Raw genomic sequence first — 19,889 nt, 5'->3', positions numbered from 1 at the left:
ATCCACCTGTACAAGCCAGAAACCTGGAAATCATCCTTTTTCCTACCATCTCCTCAACTCCTGCATTCCTTCTACTATCAAGTCTTGTGCACTCCCCTCTTCTGTCTGAAATCCGTCTTCTCCCCATCTGTGCTGCCACTGTCCTAGTTTTTCTACTCCTGATACTGCGGCCAAAGTAGTTGTTTAAAAACAAATATATGCTCCAGACATATAAAAAAACAAATATATACTGCAGCCAAAGTAATTGTTTCAAAACAAAGGTACGCTAAAGTTCAGCATGTTTCAGAAGCTTGGAGTGGTTTGGAATGGCCAGAACTTGGGGTGCCTGGGGGCACAGGGGCAGCTGAACAGACTCGAGAGGTAGGCCTCAAACAGCCCCGTATGTTGGGGACAACAGTTTAAATGTGGAAGCTGTGCTTTTGGTGGTGAGGAGCTGTTGAGTTTTAAGCGAAAGGGTGTCATGACATAGTTGACAATTTAGGGAAGTGATGGAGGAGGCCACGTGGACACTGACCTGGGGAAAGGGCAGACTGTAGTGTGAGGACTCAACCAGGAGAGCGCTGCAGTGTCCAGCTGAGGCACTCAGCCTCCCTCTCGGGAAGGGAGTTTATTGTCCAGCCATCTGGGGGCTATGGGATAAATTCACGCTCCTCAGTCTAGCCCTCAGGCCCTCCTTCCTCCACAGTCGGCATCCCGCCCTCTTTCCCTTCCTTCCCTTCTGTTGGTTTCTATACACACTTGCCTGCAAACATGTACGCCTACAAACACACATGCAGACAAACAGACCCATGTCTAGCCCCTGGGTGGCCATTCTCATCCACCTCTCCTTTTCAAATACTTCCCTCCAGGCTGCCCACTCTCTCTATTCATCCTCACAAAGGAATGCATCCCATTTTTTGCACCCCAAATGCCTTCTGTCCTCTACTATTCCAAAACCTGTAGCTTAGCCTAGAGCCTGTCCCAGTCTCTCTCCCCTCTGACCTGGAATAGCAAGTGCCAGTGTGGAGGACGGGAGAGCCCACCTAGTTACCGCCCTTACTGTTCACACAGGAAACAGAGGCCAAGAGGGATTTAATGATCAGTGATTAAAAGGACCAGCCTTGGGCATGGGTCTGTTGCACATTTTTAAGCTATAAAATACCCTGGGTCACCTTGAACATTTATCCTGTGTGTTGTTTTGTTATGACTTAGTCATGACTAAGTCACGACTGGGCTGGAGAGGCAGTACATGTAGTGGTTAAGGCTCCAGAGTTAAACAAATGTGGTTCCAATCCCAGCCCTGACTCCTACCTGCTTTGTGACTTTGGATAAATTACGTGGCTTCTCTAAGCCTCATTTTCCATACTTGCAAAAATTAGGGTAATAATTATATCAGCACATAGGGCGATTGGGACTATTAATGAGAACATTCAGATTAAGTGCTTAGAACAATGCCCGTCCTGTTGTAAGTACCCCAAAAAGTTTCTCTATTAAGAGATTTTAATGACTTGATGTCTCAGTGAAATTAGAAATTCCTTAAAGGCAGTACCTGATACAGTTCCTGTAGTGCACATTAACAGAGAATTCCCCCAGTCCTGTGAGATAGACAAGCCACTGCGCCTTTTTTATTGATGAAGAAGCTGGACCGCTGCCAGAGCCAGCAGGTGGCTGGGAGAGATTGCACGGTAGGTAGCTCCGTCCAGAAGAGGTGCCCCCAGCTGAGGGGTTCCAAGTCGAGTGGCAGGGTAGGGCCGAGTGGGTCTGAGGAGAGTCTCTGTAGAGCTGGTGTCCAGGTTGGCGTGGAGCAAGGAGCGCTGTGCTGTCTTTGGGAGGGGCAGCCCTTAGTTGGCAAGTTCTCCAGTCAGTAACTCATCCTTGGCAAGAGCAGGCTGTGTTTACAGGCTCAGGAAGCCCGTGGTGAGAAGGACACAACCCTTCAAGAGCAACTTCTCTCCTGCCCCTGGAGATTTATTTAGTTTCCGCTGAGGTGTCCGGAGCCGGGCCGAGATCGCTCTCACAGGAACTGAGGAGATGTCCTGTGCATTTCCCTGTTCTCTGTTTTTTCCAGCACCAAAAGCCAGTGCATGGAAGGGAACACTGAGACAGGGAGGGGCCCTTCCCATGGGGACCAGACTCACGGCACGAGAACACTCGGCTGTTATGTAATCCTAACCTGCTCCTGGGCCAGGCGCCAGGAAGAGTGCCTCTCAGGAGGGTTTTCCCCTTCCCAGCCCCGGACACAGACACGGACCCTTTAGAAGCCTGTGTGTGTGTTTGGCCACAAGGAGGGCAGCCCAGATCTGGCTGTGGTTCACCATGGAGACTGTGTGAGTGCCAGGATGTCTGTGACCATGCCCTTCTGTCTGCTGTTGTGTCCACAGGCTCAGAGAGTGGCTCTGAACACTGGCTGATGCTAAGGAGGGCAGGGCTGTGCACTGTCTCTGCCTCAGCAGTGGCTTGGGATCCCCGAGTCACACAGACACCGGGGGACTGGAGGCACGCAAAGCTCTGAGTTAGTTTTCCTGCTTTTTTTAAAGACGGCTGTTAGAGAGTTCTAGAGGCTGTGCCCCGGGTGTCACCCAGAGGTGTCCACACCGCAGACAAGGCCTGACTTCTGTGGCAGGGAAATCACCCAGATGAACAGAGGTTTTCCAGCCCACATCCCTTCTTTTTCTTTTCTCTCTTAACCACTTCCTGTTTACATGCTGCCCGTCCTGGGAAGAGTGGGAGAGAGAGGAGGAGGAGATGACGGGCAGACAGAGGGCTGTGGGAGAAGTGTTGGGGGCTGTGAGGGAGGCAGAAGCTGGAGTATATACTTGCATGAGAGAGGGATGCTGCCAGTGGGAGAGGAAGAGACGGGAGTGAGGGACGCACCCTTCCAGTCCAGGGAGCTACGCGCAGCCCTCCACTCCTCAGCCTGGAGAGGAAGGGCCGCAAGCTGATCAGTGACGGAAGCGAAGTGCGTTCCCAAGCTGGATGGAAACTATTTTTGGACCAGCTGTGGAGAGAGATGATTTGTACCTGAAGCATCTGACGTTTGTGGTGACCCTTGTTCCTGGGCTGGGCCAAGATGGGGAGAAGACACCCACTTCTGTTTCTGCCCCGTCCCAGGCTGGCTCGCTCCTTCTTCCAGCCCCAGGGCTCTCACTCAAGTTCCCTGAGGTCACCCCAGGGCCCTCTTGGGTCTCTGCAGACCATCGTCCAGCTGGGAGCCGAGGGCCACATATGCTCTGCCTCAGACGTCCTGCTCTCCCTGCTGAGGCTGGAACCCTGCCCCCCACACTCCCCTCCTCCAACACACACACAGAACAGGGCCTCCGGCACCACTGGGTGTCAGCCTCCACAGCAAAGCTCTGGGGTCCAGCGAGCGGTCCAACCAAACCCTGAGTGTTCTCTCTTTGGGCTGGATGTGGATTAAGTCACTTTCCGGGAGCTTGTAACTCTGGAAGTCTGTTTTTTTTTTTTTTTTTTTTTCTTGGCTGTACCATGCAGCTAACCAGATCTTAGTTCCCCAACCAGAGATTGAACCTGGGTCCCGGCGGTGAAAGCGCTGAGTCCTAACCAGTGAGCCTCCAAGGAGTTCCCTAACCTTGGAAGTCTTTGATCCAAGCTCCCAGAAAGTGTTTCCTCTCCGAACTCTGAGATCATCTGCTCCAAGCTTCCCTTCCCTCACCCTCCCTCTATTGTGACAGTGACAACGATGGAGCTAGCTAGCATTAACTCAGCACTTTTGTCCTTTAGTTGCTAAGTTGTGTCTGACACTTTTGTGACCCCCATGGACTTTAGTCCACCAGGCTCCTGTCTGTGGGATTTCCCAGGCAAGAATACTGGAGTGGGTTTCCATTTCCTTCTGCAGGGGATCTGCCCAACCCAGAGATCGAACCTGAGTCTCTTGCTTGGCAGGCAGCGTCTTTACCACTGAGCCACCAGGGAAGCCCATATGTCAGACACAAGTGCTTTATATAGGTTAAGTGATTGAACTCATAACAGCAAGCCTACAAGGGAGGCATCTTTATTGGCCCTATTTTATTTTTTTAAAGAGTGTTCTAGATTTTATTTGAAGTTACAGTTTATTGAATTTTTATTTTTTGGCTATGCTGCATGGCATAAATGCAGGATCTTAGTTTTCCAACCAAGGATGGAACCCATTCCCCCTGCACTGGAAGCACGGAGTTTTAACCACCGGACTGTCAGGGAAGCCCCTATTGGCCCTCTTTTAAAGTGAAGAAACCAACATGCAGAGGGGTTAAACATCAGTCACTTCTGGCAAATAGCAGAATCAGGAGGCGACCCAGGCTCCCTGATTTCAGAAGCCCCGTGTTAGCCACCACTCTACCGCCTCAGTTTCTGAATGTTTCCTGTATCCCTGCTCTGTTGCCCATCACCCATGTTCTGTGGTGTGTTTACTCCCCTTCACCCTTTGCCTCATGCAGGAATGTCCACCCCTCCTTTTCCTGAGGACAGGGGGCCTGGCTGTCTCCTATCTGAGTCAGTCACCCCTCGCCTGGCAGATCCTTGCTTTCCACTCCCTTGAACTCCCCCCGTTTGAAGTTGTGTCCTTCCACGGCACAGTCCCATACTTTTTCTCATCCCTGTCTTCTCATCACCCCGGAACAGTGCTGTGACCACTGTCCAGAGCACTGATCCTTGCTTGCTCCGCTCCAAGGGCAGTCCTGTGTCAGCTGCTGCACTAGGGGCTTGATTTGCAGTAACATCAGTATTTCTGAAGACACTCCCATGAGGAAGGCATTGTCCTCATTGACAGATAAGGACATGATCATCAGTCAGGTTTAGAGATTTGCCCAAGGTAACATAGCCAGTGGTGCAGGATACACTTGAACATGGTTCACACACTTGAACAAGTATGCACAGCCCCCAGCCCTTCATGCAGCTGATCAGGGTTATCCTGAGCTCCTCCGGCCACAGCCCTCACCCCAAGCTGTTCAGTCTGCCTTCACCACCCCCCACCACTTCCTCCCCACCTCAGTCTCTTTCTGCTGTGATCTCTTTAGAGTTTGTTCTTCCCTTGATCCCTCCACTTGCCACCAGATTTTCTCTTTTCTGTATCTTTCTCTTTAATCAGAAGGATGCTTAAATATCCCCTTTTTAAAATCCCCAGCCTCCTTCCTCCCCATCTCTTCCTTTCCCTGAACAACCGGATTCCTTGTGGGAGCTGCCATGCTGTCTGTGGCCACTGCCTCACCACTTTGTCACTGGATTCCACCCTCACATCCCACTGCACTGTAGAATTTGCCCTTGTTGGCCTCTGCAGAGCACTGGTTCTGGCTGGGCTTCCTCACAGCCCCCCATCCCTCCTCTCCAGCAGCTCCTTCCTGCCGGCTTCCACGGCACCCCTGCCTCTGAATAGCCCGTATTCTACTTTATCAAGGGAGGCAGGGGGCTGCGTCTTGGCCCGTGGCCCACACAAGCACCGTTTTGCTGATGGAAAGCTGTTGAATTCTGTAGAGCTGAAATTCTGTATAAATAGACACATTTACAACTTCCTGTCCATTTAACTATCAATCATTCCAACAAAGGTACTAATAATAACTTGCACATGTAGCAATTCACAGCTTACAAAGTGCTTTCACATGCCCTTCAGTATCCCTATCTGTATGTAATGAAAATATTTTTTACGTCTGCAGAGTATTAAACAGGCATCATGAAATTCAGCACACTCTGCCAAGGTGCTGGGGAAGCATTATAAATGAGCTCTGTTATGATGAGGACTCCTTGCTTCGGCCCTCTGGGTGTTCCCGTTCCCCATGCAGCTCTCCTGGTAATAGATGGGTTATTGAGCCTGGGGATGGGACCCAAGTGGCCCTTGTCATCTTAATAACACATGGTCCTCCTAGGGCATTAGGAGAGGCCAAGGGCTGACCAGAGGATGTGGAAATCTGCATGTGTGGGTCGAGGGAAAGGCAGGTTGAGGCCCAACTGCAGGGTCTGAGATGTTTGGGTTAGGATACATTGTGACCAGATTTACATGCTTGGTGACACTCTGTAGAGGTCACGCTTTCTGGAGGAGACATGGAAGCTTAGGCTGAGATGGCGCGTGGCTGTGCCTTATTGCCAGCTCCTCTGGTTGGGAGGCCGTCCTTGGAGGACGGTGTTGAGGGTGATTCTGAGGCTAATCCCAGGCTCCCTGGCAGAGACTCCCCTGATTAGACGGTAGGATCTGCGTGGGAGTGAAGGAGGGCAAGGTGCGTGCGCCCCTCTCTGCTGTAGCTTCTTTCCACTGTCTTGGGAGGCAGTGGATCACCTGACGGACAAACTGGGGCCATCCAGGGAGTCCCTGAGGACAGCCCTTAGGCGGATTCAGCCACTCCACCAAGCGTGGCTTCTCTCTAGTGTGACTTGCTGGGACTTTGCATTGGAACTGGCAACTGTTAGAAGCCGAAGAGCCCCATGGATGAGGACTTTCCAGTCCTGTGGCCTCTGTGCCTCCCACCTGCTGCCCCCACTAATGGCACAGCTCTTGTGTCCTCACTCACAGGCTCTTTGCACAGCGTTTCCTTCTCTCCATGTCCTCGCTGCTCAGGTGCTGGGGGCGCGGCTTCCAGGGATGGCTTACATCTCTGGCCATGAGTCCTGCCCCTCACCATGGAGCCACATTGGTGACCACTGACCCCTAGTATCTCCTGCCTGTGACTCCTAACTCTGCTCACACCCCAGATCCAGGACACATTCAACTGCTTTGACCTTGGGCTGGGTTTTGGAGCTCTTGGGTTCTCATGGGTCATATGTGCCCGAGGCAGCTGGGTTTACTTGCCAGTCAACAATCATGGGGGAAAGTACGAGCAGTTGGCAACTTTGCTATCTTCTCATTGAGCAGATCTTTTCACGTGAGATGCTCAGTCACAATGGGGAGCAAGTTCTTCTTTCAACACACACATACCCACACTTCACCACAAAAAATAATATACTACCTCTTCTCCAAACCACTGACAGTCTGGAATAGTTGTCAGGTTACATCTGGTTCATTGTACATTGCTGCCAAATACAGAGTAAGAGGGAAAACAACACTCATCCAGGTCAAACAAAGCAGTCCCTCTGGCTGAGTAGTGTCTTTGCTGCGTGTAAATATGGCACCAGCCATGCCTCTTCTGATATTTTTGCTTTATGAGATGCTGCTATGTACAAGCCATTGGAGAGGCCAGAGCTAATGAAAAACCTACCCCTGAAGTGCACTCACTTTGAGATGCATTTAAAAATATATGGATGGATGGAAGGAGGGAGGGATGTGTGATGGAGCAGGTAACACACTGGCAGTGGGAGAGCTGGTAAACAGGCGGATGTTCACACCACAGTCTTTTCATCTTGGCTGCAGGTTTGGAATTTTCATAATAAAATGTTGGGGGGGGGGTGGAAATTACCCTGACAGTGAACCATTTTAATCTAAAACAGGCTGCTGACCAATGTGGTCCCAAGGTCGAGAGTGAGGGAGCTAGCTATGTGGATTGGATCCATTTCATTTGGGAAGACTTCCCTGTGGAGGGTGGTTTCCTGCCTGCCATGGCTGTTCGAGGACTGGTGGAGAGGAGGGGTGTGCAGGCCTGCCTCCCTGGAGTGGCTGTGTGCTCTGCTCCCCCCCTAACCATAACCCTTGAGCCAGGGGTGCTGCTCTCTCCTGTGGCCCACAGACCGCATGCCAGCTTCCAGGCAGTTAAACTGCATTCCGCAGCCTACTCCTGGCTGGGCCTGGCTTTCCTCACCTCTCCCAGAGGGCTGCCATATGCCTCGATGCTGCCTGTGAAGTGGGGAGGCTGTTGCCCAGCGCAGTGTCTGCCGGGGCTCTGCGTCCCTGGGCTGTGGTCCATGTGTGGGGGGTTTGGTGGGGGAGGCTTGTTGGCTCCAGATGGCCACCCTTGCGTCCCGCAGGTCCCAGGCACTACAGTGAGGACTGGGCAGAGAGGGGGACAAGAAGGAAGTAGGGGTGAAGCGGCGCTCTGAAGTTAGGTCCTGACCTGAACTGTGGATCACACTCGCTGGGGGCCTCACAGAAGGTGCTGAGACCCAACTATCAGGACAGCTGACTCAGGAGTGGGAGTAGAATGCAAGGCCTCCCCCGACATCTGACGCCATCCCCTGTCTGTCTGGTCTCCTGCTAGTGTGTCTGTGGGTTCTCAGTAAATACAAATTCTTGGTCCTTTTGGTATCAGTCTTAGAAGAATGGCATGAGAAAGGAAAGTATGCTACAGTAGTAGTGTAAGGAAGACTTTAAAAAACTGCCATTTGGAGCACTGCTTTCCACTGTATTAGCACAGAGAACAGGAGATCCATGAACAGTCAGACCCCCCTGGAAGCTGGCACTCCCCATGCGTCTCACTGCACAGCAGGTGCACGCATGTGCCTGGCGCACACACAGTCCTCTGAGCCCAGCAGCCCCCCTTCCCTTGATGCCTGCAGAGCTTGGAGGGGATGCCCGGCCCCTCTTCCCTTGGAGGCTGTGGAGCAAACAGGTCCCTCCTGCACGGGGGAGCTGGGGGGCCCTCAGCTGGTTCTCCTCGTGATTAGGGCCTACTCTGTCTCCTGAGAGGCTACAGGTCCTCAAGTTCAGACTGTGGGTCCTTGAGCCATGCTCCGGGTTTGGGTCCTGGCGCTGTGGCCACCCTCAAGCTGCTCTGTCCTTCCGTGTGTCGTTTTCATCACTTGTGAGCAGGGGATGGTTGTAAGAGTTCCGTGAGCCCACGCTGTAAAGCCTGACATGTTCGTAGTGAGTTCAGTGTTAGCTGCTGGCGCCCTTGGCCCCTGCTCCTGAATCGTCCCGCTCTGGCCACAGCTCCGGAGTCAGCATCCCCCTGAGACTCGGGGACAGTGCCTGTGTGCGTTTCCATTGCGGCTGTGGCAGGTTACCACAAATTGGTGACTGAAGACGACTCCAGTGTGTTCTCTTACAGCTCTGGAGGTCAGAGTCTGCCATGGTTCTCCCTGGCTACAGTGTCGGTACCAGGAGGGCCACAGTCCCTGCCAAGGCTCCAGGGAGGGTCCTTCCCTCACCTTTTCCATCTTACAGAGCTGTGCTCCTTGTGTTCCTGGCTCCTTGAGGCCGCTGCCTCTGTCTTCAGAGCTGGCAGCACAGCATCTTGCTTCTCTTGGCCGTGGCCACCACCTTCTGCAGTCAGATCTCCCTTTGCCTTACTCCTACACGGAACCCTTGTGATGGCACTTAGGGTCCCAGGATAATCTGGGAGAATCTCCCCTGTCTCAAAATCCTTCACTTTACCACGTTGCAAAGTCTCCTTTGCTATAGGGGGGTCACATCCACAGGCCCTGGGGCTGTTAGTCACATAACCAGGGAGACAGGAAGAAGTCCTCTGGGGTTCTGGGTCCAGGGCACAATAGTCACATAACCGGGGAGACAGGAAGAAGTCCTCTGGGGTCCTGGGTCCAGGGCACAATAGTCACATAACCGGGGAGACAGGAAGAAGTCCTCTGGGGTCCTGGGTCCAGGGCACAACAGTCACATAACCGGGGAGACAGGAAGAAGCCCTCTGGGGTCCTGGGTCCAGGGCACAATAGTCACATAACCGGGGAGACAGGAAGAAGTCCTCTGGGGTCCTGGGTCCAGGGCACAACTTGGCCAAGTTCTGAACCGACTTGGAGCAGCATCCAGCCCCGGCGGATGACGTGCACCGCCTGGGCGCCTGGGTGTCACCTTGTGGTGGCACCAGGCCCTCTTTGTCTGCCCGGTCAGAGTCTGAGGGCACAGTCCGTGTCTCATTGTTACATTTCCAGGGCCCAGCACGTGGCAGGCACCAGCTTGGTTGTGTGTTCGTGCAAGCAGGCTGGCACTGATGTGTGGTGTGTGTCCTTCTAGGCCATGGCGAATGTCACTGCGGAGAATGCAAGTGCCACGCAGGTTATATTGGGGACAACTGTAACTGCTCGACAGACATAAGCACATGCCAGGCCAGGGATGGCCACATCTGCAGCGACCGTGGGCACTGCGTCTGCGGGCAGTGCCAGTGCACAGAGCCAGGGGCCTTTGGGGAGACATGTGAGAAGTGCCCAACCTGCCCCGATGCCTGCAGCACAAAGAGGTAAAGCCCCCACCCCAGCTTCTCCCCCAGACCATCCTGCCCTCTGGCCAGTCAGCCTCCAGGGCCACCAGGCTCTCACTCCCCATCTCCCACACCTTGCCCATGCAACCTTGTAGGGCAATGAAACTCTTACTCGCATGAACTAGAATAGGGCCTTTGAAGCTCTGGTTCCATGGAGATTTTGTAAAAACAACACAAAAGCAAAACAGAACAACAAAAAGCAAAGACTGTTATTCAAGTTTAGAAATTACCAGATTACTAGGTTAAATGAATTGATTTTGGTACCAAAATAGCATCTTCTTGAGCCCTTACTCTGTCACTGAGTATTTCAAAAGGACATTCAGCATGCATGTTTTTTCCAAATAAATTTGACCCTCCCCATTAACATCTCCCAGTGTTTCACAGGCCACCTTCCCTGTATAGAAAATATTGCTTTAAACAAAACATCATCAGAAGGTAGATTGGACAGGAGGGCACCTGACCTAGATAAGGCATGCCAGGAACAAACTGCAGTGGCTTTTGAATTTTCTGCTCCATTTGCACAGATAATGGAGCGGGTCTCCGTGCTGCTGCTGAATGCAGAGATTGTCCAGATACAGGCTCCAGGCCTCCACTGACCCAGCCACAGGGTCGCGTTCCCCAGTTGACCTCGCAGCTCTGCCTCCACATTCTGACAGAGCACGAATGAGAGGGAATGAAGGAGAGCAGGGAGTTACGGCGTCGGGAGAGCTAGAGTGACAGCTTGCCTTGATTTTGCTAGAGAAGCAGCTGCGCCATCGTCATCCTCGTGCTGAGGGGCCAGGAGGGAGGGGCACAGATAATCAGAAACAAGTAATAATACAGACGTTGTTTCCTTTTGGCTGGGAAATGCAACTGTGCAATTTTTTTTGGCAGATATCCCTTCCAAATGCCTGGCCCAGGCTCCTAATGAGAGGAGGTCATGCTCCCCGAGTGGCTGGGGCTGCCGGTCAGTCTGAACTCAGAAACGTTATGGGTGGCAGAGCCCCTGTCTGGACGTTTGCCACAAATAATCCAGGCGTGGGTAATTGAAAGCTGGCCGCAGATGGAGAGACAAGATAGACAGGGCCAGATTTTATTTTGTGTAATTAGAGGGAAGCCAGGCAGAGTAAGGGAAAAGAAACACAGATCCACTGTAGACCTGCTAAGAGTGGAGAAACAGCAGAAATGCAAATGGAAACGTCCCAGGGGAGGAGGTTAGGATCCTGGGTCTGGAGCCCAAATAACTGTGGCCATCTGAGCCTGGACTCTCAGCCATTATCAACATGTAATGCCTGAGGGAGGCACCCTCCCCCCAGCTCCCACCAGCACGACCCTTTGGAGTCTGTGCTCCCAGACCTTGGGGCCTGTGAGGCTGTTGGGAGGTGGGGATGCAGCCAGGACAATACACGTGGAACAATAAAAGCTGATAAGACCTGTTTCTTTGCCTTCCTCTGGAGCAGCAGGGCAATAAAGGGTTGGCTTAGGTCAGTTAAAAGGCCGCTTGGGAAGACAGCCTTAGCTTTAAATGTTTAAAGCATTCATTTCCAAGAAGACATGGATTTTTTTTTTTTTTTTTTATCCATTAAACAACACCAAAGGAGCAAGGAGAGCAAAGAGATGCCATCAAGGAACCTCACTATTCCTTCTTACTTGTCTCTGGGCCACACTGACACTGCCTCTTTCACAGCCTACTTGTAACTTTAAAAAAAAAAAAAACAAAAATGAAGTCCTTTTGATAGTGCCTCATTTCAGGCTGTTTTTCTACTCACCGCTTTGCTGAGAACCACCAGATTTCCAATGCCTTATGTCCTTTTTTTCCCCCTCTGGTACTTCAGAGCAGGCAATCTCCACTTTCTAGAACTAACCAAACACACCCTTCACCTTGGGTGAGTTCATATTCAGCCTCAGCTGATTTCAATTAACAGACTCCCTGCGCAGAGTCTGTCTCAGCAGCTTGTTTGTTTAAAGGCCAGACTTATGTTAATACGTGACTATAATAAATCACAAGTTTCAACCCAGTGCGAGGAGCACGTGGGTTAAACTGATTTGCCAGTGTGGATGATGAGGGAATGTTCCCTGGAAGCAGGCCTGTCCTTTCCCGACTGCAGGGCCTGCAGGTGGAGGCCCCCGTGGTGAATCCTAGTGGAGACCAGAACCAGACACCTTTCTTTGCAGTGTGTTAATTGTGGGGAGGGGGGAGGACAGCGGCATTAGTGAGAAGGACCAGAGGAGGAGCCACCCCTTCCTGGTGCCCAGCCAAGTCTCAGTACCCGCCCACTGGGCTCTGGCCTCAGGGGAAATGCAGCAATTCCGACTTGTTTAACTCCGGAATGTTTCCATGAAGTCATTCCGGGAGAGAGGAATTTGGTGGCCCATCCTGGAATGGTTGAATTCTTCAAACTATTAGAACCCTAGTAAGAAAGTCTTATCTGCTTTCTCTCCATGATCTACTCACTTGCGCAGTCCTCCTCAATGTTCAGAAAGCAGAGGAAGGACTTGGGAAGGGACTTGACGGAGTGGCGGGGGTCCTGGATGCTGAGCCCTGCTGCCTTTGAGTCCGCATTTCCCTCGCCTGTAAAATAGAGTGACTTAATGAAACGCTCCCAGCTCCCTTCAGGCCTGGCATCTACTGCACAGGTTTTGTCCTGGAAATGTAGTAACTGGTTCCTCCATCCCAAGGAATTTAAAAATGAAAATGAGAAACCTAACGCGTGGCAGTTATATTTCCTGCCATGTTTTTCCCAGAGAGCCTTCCGGACACACAGCCCTGTTGGCCCCCATAGGCCTGTGGGGTACGGACTGCTGTCCCCTGTGTCGTTGAGGCTCTGTAAGCTTCCCCCTCACCCCTGCCACATTCTGGTGCCAGGACACAGCTGCAAGGAGGCAGTGGCCTGCCCCACATGCTTAACTCTGGAGTCCTCACCCCATTTCCTGGAGAAGCCCCTGTTTGGGGGATCTCTTTCCTCCCTGCAGGTCACCGAGCACCATCAGCTGCAAGTGGACAGTCCGCTGGCAGTTTTGTTGCAACCCACTTCTCCCTGGAGTTGAGTTCTTGCCACCCCATTTATGCACCTCCCCACAGTCCCCCAGAGGGGTTAGGGACCCTGTCTCCCCTCCACAACAATCTTAATGAACCGTTAGAGCTTGGCTCCCATGCCACATGGGCTCTGTCTGGGAGGGAGAAGGGGAAAGGGCTGAGTCTCCAGGACAGTGGTCCTTAGCCCTCACCTTTTTGCTTAATCCCTGGAAGACCAGGCTCTAGCCCTAGAGATCCAGATTCTGTGGGTGTGGCTGGGCCCCTGCAGAGATGTCCTAAAAGCCCACCCAGAGAGGTTAATGTGCAGGAGGGCTAAGAGCCCTGCCTGCGTGATGGTCTCCTGGTGGGGATCTTGGGAGTTGGGCCACGGGGGTGTGAGAACCCCTCCTCAAGGCCAGGAATATTTTTTTTTTAATCATCAGAAGCTCCCTGTGTTGGGCAGACTCCTCAGGGAGGCATTTGACACAGCGGAGTGCAGGTGGATGTGGCTCCTGGTGTCAGAATTTGAAAGGCCTCCAGCCTGCAACTTGACATGGGGACCAGACACGTCTCTAAACTCACCTAGGCTCCTCCAAGGACCTTCAGGCTTCCCTGCATGAGGGCAACGGCGGGGACAGTAGGGCTAAGCAACTGGAGATGGCAGAAGTTAAAGCTTCAGGGGCCTAAAGGAGGGCTGGGATCTGCACTCTTGGGGCATGTACTCGGTTACATGTGTGGAGCTGATCCACAGCATTTAACACCCACATTTATCGCCTCTCTTCCAAAGAGACTGTGTCGAGTGCTTGCTGCTTCACTCAGGGAGCTCAGCTGACAACCAGACCTGCCAAAACCTGTGCAAGGACGAGGTGATCACACGGGTGGACACCATCGGTGAGTATGCCGAGTGGCCTGGGCAGCTGGCCCCTTTTGGATCCTGGCAGTAGATGTAGAGACGTAGAGACTCTATCCTGTGGGGATCTTCAGGGCTGCCTGGCAGACAGGACGCTAGTTTTAGCCTTGAGTTAGGAAGTAGCCTCAGGTCCTTGGCCAGTCCTTGCTGGCTCCCCAAGAGGACTTGGGGTACCTGGGCTAGGGCACAGGTTCCAGGCTTTCCCTGTTCATCGGTGTCTATCCTGTCCCTGGGCCCAGTCCCTTCCTAGCCACATCTTCTCCCAGGCTTCCTGAGAAGTTGGGGTATTAGTTAGAATAAGTACTGTCAGCTGCCACAACAAACAGGCCCCGAACCTCAGTGACTTAACAACACAGAAGTTGGTTTGTCACTCACTGAAAGTGAAGATGTTCCTGGTTGACAGAGCCTCCATTGGTCCTTCATGAGCCCAGATACCCTCTCAGTTTTGGTTCCACCCTCCCCCACGCCCTCAGAAGCCTCTCCATTGAGTCTACAAATGGGGAGGACAGAGGGAAGGATTGGATGGGAGGTTTACATGGGCTGGACCTGGAAGGGTACATGTAACTTCCCCCCAGAATTCAGTCACCCGGCCACATTTACTGCAGGAATGGTGGGAAATGCCATCCAGGAAATGCAGGAAGCTGGGAAACCATGTTTGGTGACCAGCTAGCCAGTCTCTGCCCCATTTGGCCTCAGCCCAGCACAGCTCTCTTGATGCTGCTGGCATCAGACAAGGCAGAGCTTGCATTCTGTCCAGGTGAACCCAGGATAGAATTCCTGCAGGTCTCTCTGCTCCCTGTTCCTGCCTCCCTGGTCTTGATTGATGCTCTGGCCAAATCATGGCAACCAAGTCATGAATGCCATCAGCGCATAGTCACTGAGCACCTACTGTGTGCCAGGGCTTGTACTGCACCTGGGAGCCAATGGGGAGCCCCCCACCCCCCCCCCAGCCTGGCCTCATCATGCCAGTTTTCCTGCCCTACTTCTGTCCTATGACTTGAGACCTGGCTCGCAGCAAGTTCTGCCTGCAGACCTGGGCCATTGCCTCATGACTGGACACCCACAGAAAGACAGGGCAGTGCCTCTCCTGACCCACTGACTACTCTGTCACTCTGGAGCAAATGTTGCTGTTCATGCACAGCTGTGACCTGAATCAGCTGCTTCACAGAGAAAGTTTCTGTTCGAATTCAGCAGTTATCCTTCCTTCCCCCAGGCACACACACACACACACACACTTGCTCACACTCAGCCAGACTGGGCTTACGGTTGGGGTTTGAGAGGAAAAGCCCAGTTTCTATTTGAATTCAGCAGTTATCCTTCCTTCCTTCCCCCAGGCTTTCACACACACACACACACACACTTGCTCACACTCAGCCAGACTGGGCTTACGGTTGGGGTTTGAGAGGAAAAGCCCAGTTTCTATTCGAATTCAGCAGTTATCCTTCCTTCCTTCCTTCCTTCCCCCAGGCTTTCACACACACACACACACACACACACACACACACACACACACACTTGCTCACACTCAGCCAGACTGGGCTTATGGTTGGGGTTTGAGAGGAAAAGCCCAGGCCTCTGCATCTGATAACCACTCAAAACTGTCTGGTCCCAGGTCCTCCTTTGAGCCACAGGCTTACAGAGGGTGGAGCTGGAAGGCGTTCCATGTCACAATATAACCTGCAGTTGTTACTCAGGACCTGTGGGTCATTCGCTTATCACCCGCCTCCCTCTTACTTCACACTCTTCCGGGCTTCCTTCCCCCTAAGAAATCAGTCTAACCCCGACCCAGGGAAGCCTTGGACTGTGGATAATGCCTTGGGGGTGGGGACTGGAGGGGGTGGGGAGGGTGGCGCCTTCACCTCAGGTGACAGCCGTGTGTGTGTGACAGCAGGTGTGAGGCAGTGTGAGGAAAGGAGCTTCTTCGCATGGGGAGCAAGGCAAGCAGTGTGCACCATGCTGGGGGCTGGGAGTCTCTCTCTCGCCTCATGGCCTGGCGTGCTCATTTCACGTCTCAGGACAGCACTGCCAACTCTCGTCCCCCTGCAGCTGGCTCTCGGCAGGGGGCTCGAGTGCGAGCTCTCACTCAGGCCTCCGCGGGCAGCCGGACAGCCTCCTCTTTCTCCAGTTCCATTGTCCTGCCCGCCTGGCCATAGTGCTTCCTTTCCTCCCACATCCCCACAGTGAGTGCTGCAGAGGTTCCCTCACTTGGAGGGGAGTTGGCATCCCTGGGGCAGTCTAACTCAGTGCTGGGCCTGCATTCTTGATATGAGAGACTCCCAGTCGGCCCCTCTGCACCCCTTTTCTTTGGGGGCAGGATTTGGCTCTTCACCCCATCCCTCGGTGGCTCCAAGTTACTCAGAGAGATACTCAGGACATCTCTGCTTGGTTTTCTTCCAGTGAAAGATGACCAGGAGGCTGTGCTTTGTTTCTACAAAACCGCCAAGGATTGTGTGATGATGTTCACCTACTCAGAGCTCCCCAGTGGGAAGTCCAACCTCACGGTCCTCAGGGAGCCAGGTGGGTGAGGCCTGGCCCTGTCTGCTCCCCCGGGCCGCTTGGTTTCTGTGTCACCCATCCTCTCCTCACCATCCTTTCCAAACTCCAGAGAGGGGAGGGACACAGTTCCCTGTGAAGATCAGGATCCAAGGCCTCCTCTACCTGACTGCTGTAGTTCAGAAGAAAGATGAGTGTTCATCTGGGGACCATTGCTGGGGCGGAGCTGGGGGGCTGTGACTGGAGGGAATGGGAGTTATAGGAGGATAGGGCCCTGCCCTGGGGGAGTGTCTCATCTCAAAGGAAGGGGTACAGGGGTGATGGTAAGCACAAAACACACTTAACCTACATGGCCGGCGGCAGTGCGAGTGTGCAAGGCAGGGCCGGACCATCAGGGCCAGGCATCGGGGAGCTCTGGGTACATGCATGGCCCTGGCTGGGCTGCCGCTTCCTGGAGTGGAGTCCAGGAAGGGCAGAGCGCTGGGTTAACATTCCCACAAGTGCTGTGCCCAGCCACTGAGGACGGCAAGCTCTGACCCTACATGGACATTTCTGCCTCATGCTCCGGGCCTGGGGACCAGTAGCCCTTTTCCTTGGGATAATTAGGGTTTCTGGTATGACCCCTTTTATTCTTTGGAGGAGGTTGGAGCGGGGGTGAGGGCGCAGGAAAAGATCTGCTCTCTTGAGTTCACAGCATTGCAAACTGCTTCCACTTGAGGCCAGACCACATAACATGCCTTCCCGAGGCAGAGGCAGAGGGAAGGGTTGTGGTCTCAGCCCAGGATGCACGCCTGAAGAATGAGGCTTTGTTTCCAAGCACTGTCTTTGTGGTTCTTTGAAAATAAGCACATTTGCTCCAAAGGCTGCACACTAAGGGCTTACAAATGTTGGCTGGCCCCCAGCCCAGCCCTTGTGGAATGGCTTCGTGAAACCTCCTGCCGCCTGGTCTACTCCCGAAACCATTTATGTGAAAGTTGAGACGTGGTCCAGCATCCTGCGTGGGCGGCGGGGCCGGGCTGGAGCGTGGGTGCTTCGAGTTGGGGGTTGCAGCCGTGCGGAGGGTGTGCGGGGAAAAAGTGGAGCAGCCTCCAAGTTCTCCTGGACTTTGCCCTCGATTTGCTGTGTGGCCTTGGGACAGTCACCAGCCTTCTTTGAATCTTTTACTTCATGTGCATTGGAGAAACCCACCTGCCACCCACACCTCCCAGAAGCCATGTGAGGGTCTTATGAAGCACAGGAGGGCCTCTGGGGAGAGCTGGTGGGCCTGAGGTTGGAGGGTGGGGCATGGTGATGCCGGCAGCTTGCTCACTGTGCCCTGGTCCTCCAGAGTGTGGGACCGCCCCCAGTGCCATGACCATCCTCCTGGCTGTAGTCGGCAGCATCCTCCTGACTGGGTTTGCACTTCTGGTCATCTGGAAGCTGCTCGTCACCATCCACGACCGGAGAGAGTTCGCCAAGTTCCAGAGTGAGCGATCCAGGGCCCGCTACGAAATGGTACGCCAGTGGGAAGCTGGAAGTGGGAAACATGTCAAGCTTAGGGGTCTAGTTGAGTTCAGGCAGAGGCCCCCTCACACCTTTAGCATTCAGAACAAAGAAGTGAAGCCTGAGGGGTGGTGTGTACCCAGTTCTGAACACTCTGCACAGAGCCCCACACCACATCCAGGTCAGGAGGCTCATGAGCAGAGGTGCTGGGCACAGCCTGAGCAGGGGGAGTCTGGATGGTCTCGACACAGCCCAGGAGGGGACCCCCTTACCCACAGTCTATCGCAATGTCTGTGTGTGCCTTGCTTCCGAAAGCAGACTGCGAGTCACCCAAGGACAGAGCACAGTGAGTACCCCCTGAAGTCCTAGTTAGTTTCTGTTAAAACTGGAAGGGACTTTAGAGACCATCTGATGGACAAGGTCCCTCATTTCAGAGATGGAGAGAGAAAGTTCAGGGAAGGGCGGGGCCTTTCCAGGCCAGTGGGTTGGAGGAGCAAGTCTTGCAACACAAGGCAGCACCTCCACCCGAACGCTGAGCCCGCTGCCCTCCTGGTGACTGACCCTGGAAGGGCCTCCAACCCTGTGTGTTCGAATGAGTGAATGAACTAACACATGTCCTTTTACCCTCTGTGTTCTCTAGGCTTCAAACCCTCTGTACAGAAAGCCCATCTCCACGCACACTGTGGATTTCACCTTCAACAAGTTCAACAAATCCTACAATGGCACAGTGGACTGACAGCTCCTTCCCCTCAGAGGGCTGGAGGGGGTGAGCTGTCAAGCCAGAGACTGACACGCTCTGGACAGCTGCTCGGCTTGATCGCTGCTCCCTGCTCCACCGAGCGCAGAGACCTTCCGGCAAGCCCGGGCAGGGAGCCTGTGCAGGAAGGCGCCCGGCTGTGCCGGCTGGCCACCCCTCCAAGCCTGGCCGCGGTACTCTCGGCTCTCCTCAGCACGTCCAGCTTGTCGTCTCAATGAACTACTGAGACGCGGGCCGCGTCCTCCTTCCGGGAGGGCTGGGCCTCAGATCTGGCCCCACGAGAGGGCTCTTGGGAGTGTCAAGAGTGTGTAAAATCCACAGTCTGGCTTCGCTCATGTTGATCATGTTTGTATGAAATAAAATGATCGTGCATTTATGTATAGTTCTGATTCCCGAGAATTACCTGCCTGTTGTCTCTGCCTCGCACATGGGTGTTGGTGACGGGATCGAGATGCCTGTTGGAGGCATGTAGTTTGCAGAGGTCAGCTTTCTTCTGTCCACGTTCATCTAGTACTTTTGTAATGAAAAGGAAAGAGATTGTTTGGGATTGAAAGTAAAGATTAAAACCAAAAGATTTTGTGTCTGACACTCTTCATGACATGCACTTACCTTTCTGAAGTCCCCAGCAGGGACACCACACAAGCCAGTCCAATACTCCAGACCAGGGCTCATCACACAGAGCTCCATGCAGTACTCGGGGCATTTGGCGGGGGCAGGGAAGCACTCCAGGGAGGGCTGAGCAGATGTCTTTGGACACTCCCAGCTTTTCCTTAGGTTCTAAACTGTGATGATCACCTCTTTGGCTTCTTTCCCATGTCCCAGGTGTTAGGCTGCGAATTGTGCAGATGAAGAAGGGTCAAGATGTGGCTTCCACATAAAGTGACTTCTTGCACATTATAACAAGTTTCCTGTCGGCTGTCCTTCCTGCAGGGCCCTTTAAGGCCTCTCTCTTTCCATATCTGAGTCAAATTATCTGATCCTATCCCCTGTTTATAGACAAGGAAACTGATCGCTGGAGAAGGGATGGGGCTTTCCTAGGTGTCATTAAGTGTAACTAATGACAAGCTGGTACAAAGAGCAGGCCTCACAAGCAAGGTACCTGCTCCTTTTTGCAACATCTCTTTCACTAATCACTTAGCTGCTGCTAGCATCACTTCAAGGCTATTGGGCTTTTATTCCAGATTCATCTGTTCTCAGCCTTGGACCAAA

At 53.2% G+C, this 19,889-nt stretch overlaps 1 protein-coding gene across 1 annotated transcript in view; it reads left to right on the top strand.

The window, feature by feature from the left end:
• ITGB5 (integrin subunit beta 5) overlaps positions 1 to 19,062 on the top strand; it is a 116,321-nt gene extending 97,259 nt beyond the window's left edge. The window contains exons 11-15 of the mRNA XM_070370427.1: positions 9,800 to 10,022; positions 13,826 to 13,929; positions 16,346 to 16,465; positions 17,769 to 17,935; positions 18,564 to 19,062. Coding sequence (XP_070226528.1) covers positions 9,800 to 10,022; positions 13,826 to 13,929; positions 16,346 to 16,465; positions 17,769 to 17,935; positions 18,564 to 18,659 — 710 coding nt within the window. The 3' untranslated portion in view covers positions 18,660 to 19,062. The remainder of the gene's footprint in view (positions 1 to 9,799; positions 10,023 to 13,825; positions 13,930 to 16,345; positions 16,466 to 17,768; positions 17,936 to 18,563) is intronic.
• The last annotated feature ends 827 nt before the right edge of the window (positions 19,063 to 19,889 follow it).

Source organism: Bos mutus, chromosome 1 (genome assembly GCF_027580195.1).
Source record: "Bos mutus isolate GX-2022 chromosome 1, NWIPB_WYAK_1.1, whole genome shotgun sequence".
NCBI classification, from domain to species: domain Eukaryota; kingdom Metazoa; phylum Chordata; class Mammalia; order Artiodactyla; family Bovidae; genus Bos; species Bos mutus.
The sequence above is the reverse complement of the archived record's forward strand: the minus strand, read 5'-3'. Positions and strand labels throughout refer to the sequence as shown.